The sequence below is a fragment of the Herpailurus yagouaroundi genome, unplaced genomic scaffold (assembly GCF_014898765.1).
Source record: "Herpailurus yagouaroundi ecotype Mexico unplaced genomic scaffold, PumYag 77, whole genome shotgun sequence".
NCBI classification, from domain to species: domain Eukaryota; kingdom Metazoa; phylum Chordata; class Mammalia; order Carnivora; family Felidae; genus Herpailurus; species Herpailurus yagouaroundi.
This window is the reverse complement of record NW_024412388.1, coordinates 80,489,590-80,505,009: the sequence shown is the minus strand read 5'-3', so window position 1 is coordinate 80,505,009 and position 15,420 is coordinate 80,489,590. Positions and strand designations below refer to the sequence as shown.

At 42.4% G+C, this 15,420-nt stretch overlaps 1 protein-coding gene across 4 annotated transcripts in view; it reads left to right on the top strand.

The window, feature by feature from the left end:
* The window catches only part of ABCA4 (ATP binding cassette subfamily A member 4), a 133,810-nt gene that overhangs the window by 118,284 nt on the left and 106 nt on the right, over window positions 1-15,420 (top strand). For 3 of the 4 annotated variants that reach the window (XM_040471025.1, XM_040471024.1, XM_040471026.1), the window contains 7 exons: window positions 2,203-2,344; window positions 6,230-6,364; window positions 7,154-7,257; window positions 7,343-7,435; window positions 9,189-9,438; window positions 10,756-10,842; window positions 15,048-15,420. The exon at window positions 15,048-15,420 is cut by the window's right edge and continues 106 nt beyond it. In XM_040471025.1, the coding sequence (XP_040326959.1) occupies window positions 2,203-2,344; window positions 6,230-6,364; window positions 7,154-7,257; window positions 7,343-7,435; window positions 9,189-9,438; window positions 10,756-10,842; window positions 15,048-15,053 (817 nt within the window). In that variant the 3' untranslated portion in view covers window positions 15,054-15,420. Of the gene's footprint in view, window positions 1-2,202; window positions 2,345-6,229; window positions 6,365-7,153; window positions 7,258-7,342; window positions 7,436-9,188; window positions 9,439-10,755; window positions 12,598-15,047 lie in introns of those variants that run through there. The other variant, XM_040471023.1, reaches the window with a different exon arrangement.

The following is a 15,420-nucleotide window of genomic DNA, read 5'->3' as shown; positions in this document are numbered from 1 at the left end:
TATATATATATATATATATATATTAAAAACATACTTTAGGGGCGCCTGGGTGGCGCAGTCGGTTGGGCGTCCGACTTCAGCCAGGTCACGATCTCATGGTCCGTGAGTTCGAGCCCCGCATCGGGCTCTGGGCTGATGGCTCAGAGCCTGGAGCCTGTTTCCGATTCTGTGTCTCCCTCTCTCTCTGCCCCTCGCCCATTCATGCTCTGTCTCTCTCTGTCCCAAAAATAAATAAACTTTGAAAAAAAAATTAAAAAAAAACAAAAACATACTTTATGTGTGTGTGTGTGTGTGTGTGTGCGTGTGCACATACATACATATACCATTATCCCCCGTTACCTCCTTCCATACATTTTTTGCAAAGAGTTTAAGGGAATTTACTGTGCCCTGAATCACATTTATGTTCCCTGAGTCCCTGGTTAAGAACCCCTGTGGTGAAGCATCCTTTCTCTGGATCAAGTTTCTAAATGGGGGCTGGTTTAACAGCCTTCAGGGGCCTTAGTCTGAATTGGCTATTTCTGTGCTGATCCTTGGCTTTGCCAGGCCAAGGAGGCTTTATAAAGGGAAAACTGGCTTGTGTCCTTGGATTCTGGAGGGTGCCTGCTGTTCTGTGTAATAAGGTATGAGTAAACACACTGGTCCTCTGTGGCACAGGATCAAGAACACGAACCTATGCTGTTTGCCATTTTCCAGGCTGCTCCTTAAACAGCAGAGCTCACAGGCATTAGATGTGCCTTGAGGAACCCTCTGCCCTGGTTTATAAGAGGAGTTAGGCAGTGCGTACTTCCCTCAGCAACTGCCTGACTAAGGCCTCCTTCTGTCTCCTGGAAGCCATCCTCAGCAACATGGCTGAATGTCCACTGAACATGGCTCAGACAGGATGAATTTGGTTCCCCAGCCTTCTCCACCATCCCTGTTGGGTTTAGAGCAAACAAGCAGGGTGCAACCAGGCCATGGCTTAATCTGTCTCATCTGTAGATGCAGCTTAGCCTGCAACCAAGCAAATAACTTGACAGTTGTAACAAAAGGAATCTTAAGGGGCTAAGGGACAGCAGGCAGGAGGATGTAATAGGATTTACCATAAGACATCAAATGACAGCCCAAGTAAGACACAACCTGATACCTACAAGAGGGAAGCTAAATGAAATGGAAACTGGAACACAACTTTGGATTTAAGATGCAAGACTGGGTTTCTCTGGGAGCGCAGCTCCCATGAATTTGGCAAAGTACTGTCCTTGCTTCCCTGGGTGGTTTTAATTGGCCCAGCCATGCCTCAATTACTTTTTGTTATAGTGGGGGACTACATGGTGCCTCTCCCATCATATTGCCTGTATCTTTTTTTTTTTTTTAATTTTTAAAAAATGTTTATTTATTTGTGTGAGAGAGAGAGACAGAGTGTGAGTGGGGAAGGAGCAGAGAGAGAGGGACACAAAATCCGAAGCAGGCTCCAGGCTGTCAGCACAGAGTCCAACACGGGGCTCAAACTCAGAAACGGCGAGATCATGACCCGAGCCGAAGTCGGACGCTTAACCGACTTGAGCCACCCAGGCGCCCCTTGCCTGTATCTTTTGTTCATAGACCCTAAGCTACAAGGGAAGCAGGGAGAGATTGGACCAGTCTATGGACAGTTTGTTTTCATCAAGATAGTGTATTTTCTACTGAGGGAGAATATATCAGTCAAAGGGAGTTAATAGAACTCAATTCACTTCCTCTCTGTTCCCTGACAGTGTCTGGCTCTGGGTAGTGATCTGACTGGTTCCTCTTTCGCTTACTGTATATCTGCCAATAGACAAAGATGGATCAAGTTTACTTCCTTTCAGAAGCATGCATCTTCTGTATTTCCCAAATGTTTGAAAGGGATCAAAAATCACTGACGTTTTCTAACACTTGATCTTCCCTTTGTTTTTAAACCCACATGTGACGTGACCCACTCCAAAAGTAAAGCTGATTTTGGGTAAGAGATATTCAGTTTATCCTAGACAGAGAAACTTGAAAAGATCTATTGGATTCAAAGCTCAGAATTCCAGAGTTCATCAGTTTCTAACCAAAGGGCTTCTGCTTTGATTTGTAAATGTTGCGCACATTTCTGAAGCAAAGCAGAAGAGGTAGCTTGCTTATCTCACAGGCAGAAGCTCTCCAGCCCCAGTTCTCTGGTCACCCCCTCTATGAAGGAAACTTGCTAATTGCCTTTTCTTCTTGCAGTATTTTAGCCAATATATCTGATGTCCATCAAAGTATGGGCTACTGTCCTCAGTTTGATGCAGTCGATGACCAGCTCACAGGGCGAGAACATCTTTATCTTTATGCCCGTCTTCGAGGTGTACCAGCAGATGAAATCGAAAGGGTAAAAAATGGTTTCTTGTGGCTACTCAGAAGTTTGGTAAACCCTAAACCTGTTTCGTGAGAGTGCATTTATTTAGACGTGGGAAAGTTAGAGCATGCTATCCATTCAACAAATGCTTACTGTGTGTCTACTATGTGCCAAATACTGTTATAGAAAATGGGGGTATGGCAGTAAACAAAACAAGAAAATCCCTGCCTTCATATCTAACAAAATAATACATGCATTTATCCTTTGATTCAGCAATCCCACTTCTGGGAGCTTACCCCAGATATATACCTCCCACAGCGCAAAATGCATATGCACAAAGTTATTCATTGTACTAGTAGTCACAAAAAATTAAAACATTAGAAATTACCTAAACATTCAGGCATAGGAGATTGGTTGAATACATCTTATGCAGCTGTTACACACATACAGACACGCATGCACAGAGAGAGAAAATCTCTGTGAACTGATAATGCAGTTATTTCCAAGAGATATTTTTAAAAATTTTTTAATATGTATTTATTATTTTGAGAGAGAGACAGAGTGCAAGTGGGGGAGGGGCAGAGGGAGAGGGAGACACAGACTCCAAAGCAGGCTCCAGGCTCTGAGCTGTCAGCCCAGAGCCTGACACGGGGCTCGAACTCACAGCCCGTGAGATCATGACCTGAGCCAAAGTCAGATGCTCAACCGACAGAGCCACCCAGGTGCCCCCCAAGAGATATTTTTAAGTGCAAAAAGCAAAGGGTAAAAGAGCACATGTAGAATTCTACCTTTTTTCTCCCACTATTTTCTATTGAAGTATAGTTGACATACAATATTACATTAGTTTCAGGTGTATAGCAGTGATTTGTCAACTCCATACATTAAGACACTATTACAATGGGCTGTAGGATGCTACTTTTTAATGTAAGAAAGTAGGAAAACCAAGGAAGCAGACATATGTCTGCTTAGCTTTACAAATACAAATACAGGAATGATAGTCCTAAAACACAATGAATTTGGTAACTAACAATAGGGAAATGGGGTAAAATGGAAATGGGAGGGAATAACACTTCTCTCAGGATATATTTTTGTATGGTTTTGACTCTTGGAAGCATGTTAGTGTTCTATGTATTAATAAAATAAAACTAAATTAATAAAATGGGAAGGGGTAAAAATAAAAACAAAAAGAAAATTCTGACTCTGAAAGCAAATAGAAACAAATTAATCCAATTTTATTTGAAGTAAGTATCATAACCATACAGAAGGGGAGGAAAAGAACTACAAATAACTGAGGGCACAGTATCTGACTATATTTCCTCAGCCTTGGGCAGGCAGAGCAGAGGGAAAGAACTACAGACAAATTCCAAGCTCTTTTTAGTTGATTTGTTTTTTTATGGTGTCATGAGCAAAGCAATTCTGAAACATTTTTAGATGTGTTACTGGATTAAGTAAATGAATAAATGTGTTAATGTTGTTTGAAGCCAGAGTTCTCACTGTGTAAGAAAAGACCTACAAATATGGAAAGGGGGAAAGCAAGAAAGAACCCTGTGGGGTTGGATTGGAATTAAAATATCTCTGTCAACTCATGAAATATTGATATGCATGTGTTTGTGCATGCATGCATATGGGCTTGTGTATATTGCACATACGCATATAAATGTGTATACATACACATGTGCATGTTTGTGTATGTATATATCTGTCCTCTGAAAGGGCCAAGAAGCAGAAATACTCTAGTAGCGGTGAGTACACTTAAAGCCCAAATTTTGGTGTCTAATCTCATTCCCCAATAACAGGAACCATAACTCCTCAGACAAATGACAAATTCCAGGGCTGGGAAAATGTAGGTATAAAATGAGCTTGGAACATCTTATTATACCAGAAAGTAAAGTGCTTAAAAAAAAAAAAAAAAGAATCATGCCATAGCCACATAGGAACCATCTCAAAGGGGCTCCCAATAGCCAAATATGGTACAATTTGAGCGTCAAAATAATTAAATACCATGACAAAGTATAAAACATTGGGAGAACCATGGGAATTCATAACTCCATACTGTTAAATAGATAAACAAGAGAAAAGGGGATGGTTTCTGCCTACACTCAAATGCTTAGAGCCAACTGGTTAGTGTGGAAGAAATTCTAGAGTTGGAAAAAATCATTTTGCAGTGAGCATAATAAAGATTGAACTGTACAAGAATCATCAATGGCTGCTAAATCTAGGGGAAACTTTTTTGAGAAGGAAGATATTTGTATATCTTAAAAGTATCTCCACAGATTGTTTATTGGTTGTGAGGGGGAAGCATAATAATTTTACAATGGAGAAATTACACAACACCTTAATTGGGTGTTCAAAATCAACATCCCCTGTGAGGGGCACCTGGACATTTCTACCCCTAGAGGTGATACTCTGGGAAGGACACAGCTTCACCTCCATAATATTCTGATTGGGAATGTGTAACCTGAATATTATCATGAGAAAATACCGGACAAACTCTATAGGAACATTCTATTAAAAAAAAAAAATACAGGGGCTGTACCCTTCAAAAGTATCAAAGTCTAAAAGACAAAGGCTATGGAAATGTTCTGACCACAAGAGCTAACTAGACAGAGTGACTGAGTAATGGACACTAGATTGTATCCTATACTGAAAAGAGAATAATGCCATGAAGGACATTATTGGGCCAGCTGACAGAACCAGACTATGAAGGGTAGATCAGATGAAAATATCATAACAATATTAAATTTACTGACATTGATAACTAACTATACTGAGGTTATGTAAGAGTATTCCTCTTCTTAGGAAGTAGACACTGAAGTATTTAGGAGTAAAGGGCCACGATATGTAACTACCTTAAATGGCTCTGAAAAATCGTGTGTGCATATGTGTGTGTGTGTGTGTGTGTGTGTGTGTGTGTGTGTGTGTGTGTGTGTATAAGAGAGGGAAAGAGGAAAGAAAAGAGAGTAAAGTGTTTATGAGTGTTTTCGTATTATTCTTATTTTTAAACATTTCTATAAGTTGGAAACTATTCCAAATAAGTTAAAAGTGAAGCTTACATTCTAGTGGGACAGGTAATAAATAGATAAGTAAATAAAATACACAGTACATTTGAAAGTGAAAAGCCGGTAAGGGAAAAATAAAGTAGGAAAGAATTGTTGGGGGGAGGAATTGCACTTTTAAGTAGGGTGGCCCAGGGCAAGCATTACAGAGGAAGTGACCTCTTAGTAAAGACCTAAAAGAGGTGACAGAGGGAGTCACGTGGATATCTAGGGGAAGAACATTCCAGGCAGAGTTATATGCACAGAAGGCAGAAACATGGTGGCCTTGTCTCCAAAGACTTCTCTAGTTTTCTTCCTGTGCACATTCATACACACACAAGCTCACACTGTTTTCTTAATCATTTTTTCCTGTTGATTTTCCTCAAAGCCCTATTACAACCTTCCGTTTTTCTGTTTATTTTGATTGTGTGTCATCCTCCACCCTGTGAGTACAACAACAATGGCTGTGTTCACCATTATTCTCCAGTGCCTGACTCATAGCAGTTGCTCGATAAGTATATATTAGATGCATGAGACTTCAAGTGTGACCCGGTTGAAGGATGGAAGCAACAGGTCTGAGACCCTAGGAGTCTTCCACTCTAGCCATAGTCTGGGACACTGGGTGAGAAGCATAGTCTTGCTCTTCACAAGGCTGAAGATCATTTCTCAGGGGGATACACCAAGCCACACTGTGTTGTCAGGCACAGTGTGCAAGGGAGACATCTGGCTCCTGAAGCCCATGAGCCAGCAGGTGGCCTTGTTTCAGCCTAGCTGGGTCTATCCTGAACGTGTGAGATCTGGGAGCCCAAGACTTTGAATTGGTGGAGGTTTGATGTGTTTGATTGTATATCTTTTCCAAATGGGATCTCTTTCTCTTCCCTAGGTGACAAACTGGAGTATTCAGAGCCTGGGCCTGTCTCTTTATGCAGACCGCCTGGTTGGCACCTATAGTGGAGGCAATAAGCGGAAACTCTCCACAGCCATTGCACTGATAGGCTGCCCGCCTCTGGTGCTGCTGGTAAGGACCACCAGGACCTGCAGGGACAGATGAGCCCAAGGGCTTAAAATAAGTGCTGCATCTCTGTGTTTGGGGCAGTAGACTTAGAAACTGCTACGGTCTCTTTTCATCTAGACAGTTTCCTATACTGCTTGTTTTGAACAAATCAACCCAGTGTTTGATTCACAACTCTTGGGGGAAACTGGAGTCACAACATATTCTTACTGTGAGTCCCTGGGAACTCTCTTGTGGGCCCACAGGCTTACAGCAGGGAAGTTCAGTCCCTCCGGTCAGGAATTACTACTGAGGAGGTCTGTTTGGGATACAAAGTGGGCAGGAGCATTGGCCTAGATCAAAGGGTCATGTGATTCTCACTGGATCTGTACCAGACTGAAGGCCCTTGTGCCCATGTGGTCTGGGGTTTATGAGGGCAGGAGTCTCAGGACTGGGAGGTGACTCATAAAAGTCACCTGGGCTATCTCTCTGCCTCCTTGTAAATGTATGTGTAGGGTTGTTGCTTTTTTTTATTTTTAATATCATTCTCCCATTGTCTTAATCAACTTTAACCCATTCATGGGCTGAAATGGGCCAATGGGTATCATAATTTCTCTTTAATCTCCTGGTTCATCTTCTGTCTTCTATATCCAAAGCCTAGATTCCCCAAGTCTTGCCCACTGGGGAGGCACTTTGCCCATTGTGTGCCAGAGAGCAGAGAGCACAGCTGCTCAGAGAGAGTCAACCAAGCAGGGTGCAATAACCAGGAGAGGCTGGCTCCAAGCCTAGCTCACTGCCCTCTCTGTCTCCCCATAGGATGAGCCCACCACGGGCATGGATCCCCAGGCACGCCGCATGTTGTGGAACATCATCGTGAGCATCATCAGAGAAGGGAGAGCTGTGGTCCTCACATCCCACAGGCAAGAGATTCCCAGGGGCTGGGATGGAGCAGTTAGGCAGACAGGAGTCCTCCCTACTTCTTACTTCCTCTCTCCTGCCCCACAGCATGGAAGAATGTGAGGCTCTGTGTACCCGGCTGGCCATCATGGTAAAAGGCACCTTTCAGTGTCTGGGCACCATTCAGCACCTCAAGTACAAGTAAGGATATGCTAGCGGATTGCCTTTGTTACCTTTCTTGGGAGCAGAGGGGAGTCAGCCAGGCCCTGTGCTCTCTGCTGACACTTGGGAGGGTCCTGCTGCCTTTATCCCACAGTCAGAGGTATGGTATGGTCCTTGTTCCACAGCAACAGAGAAAGCTGCTGTGCTGAAAGAAACTCGTCTGTGTTGGGCTAATTGCCTGTGGTTGAGGGTTCCCTGAGTCTCCAGATGGGGATCTGATTGGGGCATACAGAGCCTGGCTGAGATGAGGGAGGGTCACTACCACTGCCTCATTATCCCACCACTTATCCCCATGGATCCGGCACTCATGATCAATTGAATAAGAGTCCATGACCAACACAGGGATGGTTAGGGGACCAAATGGCCTGGGAATCAGTTTTCCTTTCTGACACGTGTATGCTTTGGGGTTTGAGAAGTAACAATGTAGTATATGACAAACTAACAATGCCAATAATCTTTAGTAGGATTACCCTGTCCCTACAAATTGTAAACTACTAGATATAATGCATTATGAATAATAGTTTGTGTGCCAAAGCCAACAATCAGTTAAAATAAGATTATGATAATAATGCCATGCTTCCTTGCATTCTGATATGCTTTAAAAACTAGGAAGGGTAGATTTATAGTTACCATTCATTTATTTAACAAACACTTTGTAAGAGCCCAGAATATAAAAGTCAGTGTGCTAGTTGGTAAAGGAACAGCACATAACCCACCTTATCTAGGCCAAGATGCTTAGTTTTGATGTACCCCTGGGACTGTTGCACAGGACACATCATCCTTCATATGCATCAGGGCAGATAAGCCATTGACAGCAAGGTCTAGTAGATTCGCTGCTTTTGGGTGTTTGGCCCCTTGAGCAATGACAACTAGGTCACTGCACAAATATCTAGGGGGACATCAGCATATGAGGCCACCAGACCCGTGTCATAGCTTCCTGGGCCCAAATGCAGGAGACACGATGGATTCCCTACCCCTTTCCCTCTCACTCCTCACTGTCCTCATGGGAGAACAGGTGAGAGGGGAATGTTTCCAATGTGGAGAGACCGTCAGTTTTCTGGAGCTGAATGGAAAGGTATTTTATTGTAGAGGGGAACAACCCTTGGTCATGGAGGGAGCATTGAAATAAATTAGAACTGACACAGTATACCCTGACATGAGCATGTAGGGAAGCCAGCTAGCCGCACTCCCTGGTGGACCAGTCTTTTTTCATATGTGGGTGACCAGTTCACCTGGTGAGGGGAAGAGAGAAGCACTGATAGTTCTGACCCTAGCAGCTTCATTTTTTCTGGAAGCTTCCACAGGGAAGTGCTGCCTTCCTAAGTCTCTGTTCCCTCCTGGAGATCCCTTAGAAGGACCAGGCAGCATTTCTATCACTGAGTACACACTAGCCCCATATTCCTTCATGTGTAGGTTGTGATCTCCCCAAGGGGCTCAAACCACTTTGACTTCAGCAGGGATGTGGGAGGGAAGGGAGCAAGGAACATCTGTGTCACAGGTCTGGTGACTTACTTCACCACACAGACATTTAGACCTCTAAAAACTAGTATCAATCTATCTCTCCAGGAACTGTCATTGTTTTTTTTTTCCTATTAGTTTTAAACATACACACAAGGTCTGTTGTATGGGCCTTTAATCCCCAGTATTTTTGATTTATCTATTCCTTATTTTGGAATTGTCTTAGACCCAGCCACTAACATGCCTGTGCCATGCCGCCACGTGTATCCCCTAGGTTTGGAGATGGCTACATTGTCACAATGAAAATCAAATCCCCTAAAGAAGACTTGCTTCCGGACCTGAATCCAGTGGAGCAGTTCTTCCAGGGGAATTTCCCGGGCAGCGTGCAGAGGGAGAGACACTACAACATGCTCCAGTTCCAGGTCTCCTCCTCCTCCCTGGCCCGGATCTTCCGGTTGCTCATCTCCCACAAGGACAGCCTGCTCATCGAGGAGTACTCAGTCACGCAGACCACACTGGACCAGGCAAGTTGCCTGACGGGTACCATGTACAGAACTGACGCACAGGCTGGGCTGGAAGCCACATGATAGGGAGCACGGCATGCCTGATTTTTAACACTATGGTTCCTCTGTCCATTAGAATAAAGCTTGGTAGATCAGAAATTGTTTTCTAACAATATGTTAGAAATATGTTAGAAATATAAGCAAATTTCACTGACTTTACATCATCCTTCCCCACTATACTATGACTTTATTTCATCCTTCCTGGCTTGTGGTGGTAGCTTTTGTTATCTTTTCAAATCAATTTTACTGATGCTTAATTTACATTCAAATGCACCCATTCAAAGTGTTCAATTCAGTGATTTTTGATAAACCTGTGTGCAGTATGTCAGGGTTTTTAATGTGATCACTTTTTTTTTATTATGGCAAAGTATACATAACAAAATTAACCATTATTAAATGTACAATTCAGTGGCATTAAGTACAGTCACATTATTATAAACTGGATCACCACCATCCATCCCCAGAAATCTTTTATCTTCTCAAACTGAGACTCTGTATCCATTAGACAATAATTCCCCATTAACTGCTCCCCCCACCCCCCCCCCACCAGCCACTGTTAACCACCGTTCTACTTTCTGTTGACTATTCCACCTACCTCGTGTAAGTGGAACCGTACAGTTGTCCTTTGGCCTCTAGTTTATTTCACTTAACATCATGTCCTCCAGTTCATCCATGTTGTAGTACGTGTCAGCCTTCTTTTAAAGGCTGAGTCATGTTCCATTGTATGTACATACCATGTTTTGTTTATCCATTCATCCATTTGGACATTTGCGTGGTTTCTGAGGGTTTTGTTGTTGCTATTTTTTTAAATAAACATCCTTAAGACTGTTTAATAAAGCAATGGGAATAGGCAAGTCTCCATTTCCCCTTTGAGGAGCTGGCTCCCCAGCACCTTCTTGCCAGTGGATGAAGGCAGGAGAGAGAGTCCTAGCCATAGTGCACAATGAATAAAGAACAGAAGGGAGAAGAGATCAGACTCCTGCTTTTGTTTTTGTTTTTTTGTTTTCAGTTTCTTTAGAGGTTTAGGAGGATAGTTGCTAGCTGAGAATCTGCCCTGAAGCCTTTGAATCCTCCCTCAGGAATTCCTTTGGCTTAGCTCAGCATTCTAAGAAATCAGCCAGATGCTGGGCACTCGTGGCTAGGCTACCTCTCCTGCGGAACATGGCTGCTCTAGCAGGGCTGTATATTAACTGGGAAAAGAGAAAGGAAGTGATGGGTGGCAGATACCATTCTTCTGGAAACATCTACCTACTCTTTCTCTCCTACTCTTGCTTCTAGGTATTTGTGAATTTTGCTAAACAGCACACTGAAATTCATGACCTCCCTTTGCACCCTCGAGCTGCTGGAGCAAGCCGACAAGCCAAGGTACTCCTGTCACTCTCTCCTAGTTCACTGTTTGAGGCACATCCTCAGCTTGGGGACTGGTCCACTGGGCCTGAGGGACCCCAAGGCCCAGATACGCCTCCCACAGAGAACTCTACCCACACCACATCACCACATCCCTGCCACTCCCCACCAGTTCTGAGCTAAGGCCTGTTCAGTCAGTGGTTGTGTAGTTTCCTTTTGTAATCAGGGAGCCATCTGGGTGGTGTGGGAGAGCGTTTTTGAAAAGAATTTTCCCGTATGTTTTTGCTTATAGTGAAAAAACTTGGATTTTGGAAATATGACGCAGGGAAAATAGAGAATATGTAAATGCTTGGGTTGTTGGGATACTTGACATTTATGTTTTTGGTCATATGTTTGAGTTTCAAAGGAAGGAAATTAATTGACACTCCATTTCAGTGGTGGACATATTTGGTTAGAGCAAAGATTGTCTGTTTTGGGAAGAGGGCTCTTTGTTCTTTATAAAAATGTCAAGGGGCCCCTGGCTGACTCAGTCAGTGGAGCATGCTACTCTTGACCTTGGGGTTGTGATTTTGAGCTCTATGTTGGGTGTAGAGATTACTTAAGAAATAATTAATTTAAAAAATGTATCAAGATGGTGGAGGAAGAAGCAATAGAAGGTGTGTCCTGGCCTGTGATAACCTTTGGGTTAGGTGCTTCCAGGAGCCTCTCCTGGCATGGTGATCCATGTAAGGAGCATGTCCACCTCATCCCAGTTGCCAGAAAGAGAGAGAGAGCAAAGTACTGCAGGAGGCACCAGGATCCAAGTGCCTTGGCTGAAGCCTGGGAATTTTTTTTTTTTAAGGAGGGTCCATGCCCAACATGGGGCATGAACTCAGCACCCTGAGATTGAGAGTCTTATGCTCTACTGACTGAGCCAGCCAGGCATCCCAAGCCTGGGATTTTAAAAGGACAAATTAATTCAGCCATTCTATCCAAACTTACCTGGAGAATGAAATCAAAGCAGTTTTACAATAAGTAAAGATGTGCAAAACCTTATTTCCTATAAAATTCTCATTCCTCCCACAGGCTTCTTAATTGCAAAAAACACACAAATCTTGCCATGGATTGAAACACTTCTTTTCAAGGCCATGCTTGCAATGAACTTTTCCCTTTGCTCTTGACCAGTAGAGGTCTAATAGCTACTTGACAAGGTTAACCTTGCCCCCACCCCATCTCCCTAGAGGACCCAGAAAGGCCTAAATAAAGGCATCTGTCCAGGTAATGATAGTTCTGCTAATATTTTCTGGCCACTCTTCCTCATTTATAAATCTTATACTTGATGTTTACACCTGTAGAAAATTATTCTTTGAATGCCATTTCCAGTTATGAATATCTTTTATAACTTAAAATACATCACTGGGCAGCAAAAGTGTTTCTTAGAACTGGCAATGGTCTCCCCACCACCACCCAGTATACTTTCTCTTAAAGGGCTAAAACCAGGTCATCCCTAGGCCAGGTAGGGGCTGCTGATTGTCTGTGATCTGCAGCATTTAATTCCAAAATTGTCCCTCTTCTTGGATGTGACCATTTTTCTATTTTGTCTGTCACGTTTTAGTATACAAATATTAGAAAACCTACTGCAACACATTTATTAAATTGGCACATTTTTATAATAAATTTGTGACTTAAACCCTAAGTCTGACTTAATGATATATTACCTTTATAAAGGTTTGCAAAAATCCTCTTGTATAACATTGTATGTAAATAAATGTCACGAAACCAATAGTAACTACATTTTTGTTTACATTGTACTACTTTAAAATAATTTCCCTTAATGTCTCTTACAAACAAGAAAAAGGTCATGTCTCTCAATAAGTTCTAGTAAACATTCACCACTTGCCTCCAAACAAATGTGAGAGCACAGCTTGACGAAATTCAGCAGGCTGGTGGCTTCCCAGCCCCAATTTGTGAGCAAGGACCACACCAACATTTCATTATCTTCAGAGCAGTGTGACTACTCATCAAGGATGTTTTGAGTTCTTAAAGTACTCAGTACTGGAAAATATCTTTTGGGATGAGGTTTATAGAGGGTCACAATCTGTTTTATGGAAACAAGTAAGGGTCAAGGTTTTGATAGAAAACTAGTAGATAGATGATCAGTCAACTACGGTTTATAATTGAGTGACCATCACATGTGTTTCCAGAATCAGGAACAACTCAGACGAGTTCCTGACCCTTATTCTTTTTTTTTTGTTTGTTTGTTTGTTTGGTATGCAATTTTTTTTAACTGAAATGTAATTGACATACAATATTACTTTCAGGTATACAACATAAAATGTTATAAAACTGTAGTGATTTGGCAATTATATTCATTACAAATGCTCATGATAGTCACCATACAACATTGTTACAATATTATTGACTATATTCCCTATGCCATACTTTTCATCCCCGTGACTTATTTATAACTGGAAGTTTGTATGTCTTTATCATCTTTACCTATTTTATCCATGCCCCTCACCCCTCCCTCTGGCAACTGCCAGTTTATTCTCTGTATTTATGAGTGTTTCTGACTTATTTGTTTTGATTTTTAGATTACACATATAAGTGAAATCACATGGTATCTGTCTTTCTGTCTTATTTCAGTTAGCATCATAGCCTCTAGGTCCATCCATGTTGTCATGAATGGCAAGATTTCATTCTTTTATGGCTGAATTATATTGCATTGTGTGTGTGTGTGTGTGTGTGTGTGTGTGTGTGTGTGTGTATGTCACATCTTTTTCTTTAGTTTTTTTATCTGAGTATAGTTGACACACAATGTTATGTTTCAGGTATACAACAAAATAATTCAACTTCTCTACACCTTATGCTATGCTTACCACAATATACCACATCTTTATCCATTCATCTCTCAGTGGACACTTGGGCTGCTTCCATATCTTGGCTATTGTAAATACTGCAATAAACAAAGGAGTGCATGTATCCCTGTGAGTTAGTGTTTTTGTTTTCTTTGGGTAAATACCCAGAAGTGGAATTACTGGATCATATGGTATTTCTGTTTTCCACGGTGTTTTCCATAGTGGCTGCACCAATTTATATTCCCACCAACAGTGCATGAGGGTTTCCTTTTCTCCACATCCTCACCAACACTTGTTATTTCTTATCTTTTCGATACTAGCCATTTTGACTAGGATAAGGTGACATCTCATTGTGGTTTTGATTTGTATTTCCCTGATGTTGAGTGATGTTGAGCATCTTTTCATATGTCTGATGGCCATTTGTATGTCTTCTTTGGAAAAATGTCTTTTCAGGTCCTCTGCCCATTTTTTAATTGGATTTTTTTTTTCTGGTGGTGAGTCTGATCCTTAATCTTACACATTGTTAAAGAATTTCCATGTATAACTCATATCCTTATCAATTAGTTTCTGAAGTATTGTCAACCTTGACTGGGATCTTTGCCCTACCTCAAAGCATGTTCTTAGCCCTTAATACTAGATTAATCATCTTCTTAAGAGGATGTGTGATTTTTAAACCAGAGAATTGATAAACCACATTTTGTCCAGATTTGGGTAGGCCTACATCCAACCCCCTCCTTACTGACACTCCCACCCACCCCCCATAACTGGTATAGGAGTTCAGCCTGTACCTTCTAACCAGACACCATGTCTCTGCAGTTAAAAAGGTGTCCAATTCTCTAGGAGCTGGACGTAATGCCTGACTTTGATTTGGAGCCTGCTATCCTAACCCCAGCTTCAATTTCTCCCACCTTTCCATGCCCCTGTCAGATTTTCATGCTTCCCAGGAGCCACCTCTGTAGGAACTACACAAAGGGAATTCTGTACCTCATGAATTACCTAAGTTATGATTCTTGGTTTTCAAGACAAGAAGAGCATGGTAACGTTTTTAGGCTAAAAACAAACCAAAAGATACCATGACAGCCTTTGGAAACTGCACAGAGGGTGTAGCTTCCCTCTAAGAGGTAAACATGTGCACACATATGGCATGAGTCTTTGTAATGTCTACACTGTAGAGCCAGAGGGACCTGAGGGGTCATCTGGTCCAACCTTTTCGCAGACAAGGAAACAAGCATGGCCCGTACGTTGGTGATCTGACAGAACCACTGTCCTCAGCGGAGCTTCCTTCAGCAATTGATTGACAGATGTTTAACTTTTAAAATCTAAAAGCCAATGTGCCATCTCTTCAAAAATCCAGGATGACAAGAGTCCATCTGACCTCCTCCACAGGTCTGATCTCCACACCACTCATTCGCTATGGCCGGAAAGAAACCGTGGGCAGCTGGAAACGCGGGAGCCTTTGCCATGTGGTCATCTGACCAGACCAGCTCAGCAGCAGAAACAAACACATGCAGGCCAGGCAGCAGACTCCAAAGCGGACTCTTTCAGAGAGAAACCAAGACTGACTTGCTCACCTGGAACACCTGACGGTAAAACCGACCCGGGCAAACAAATGTGAAACCCTTTTCATCCAGCCAGCAGAAGTAGAACCCCAGCCTACCCTCCTAGTGGCACTGACTGGATATCACTCTTGTTTTCAATGGATCTGCTTCTGTGTGTGTGTGTGTGTGTGTGTGTGTGTGTGTGTGTGTGTGTGTGTGTG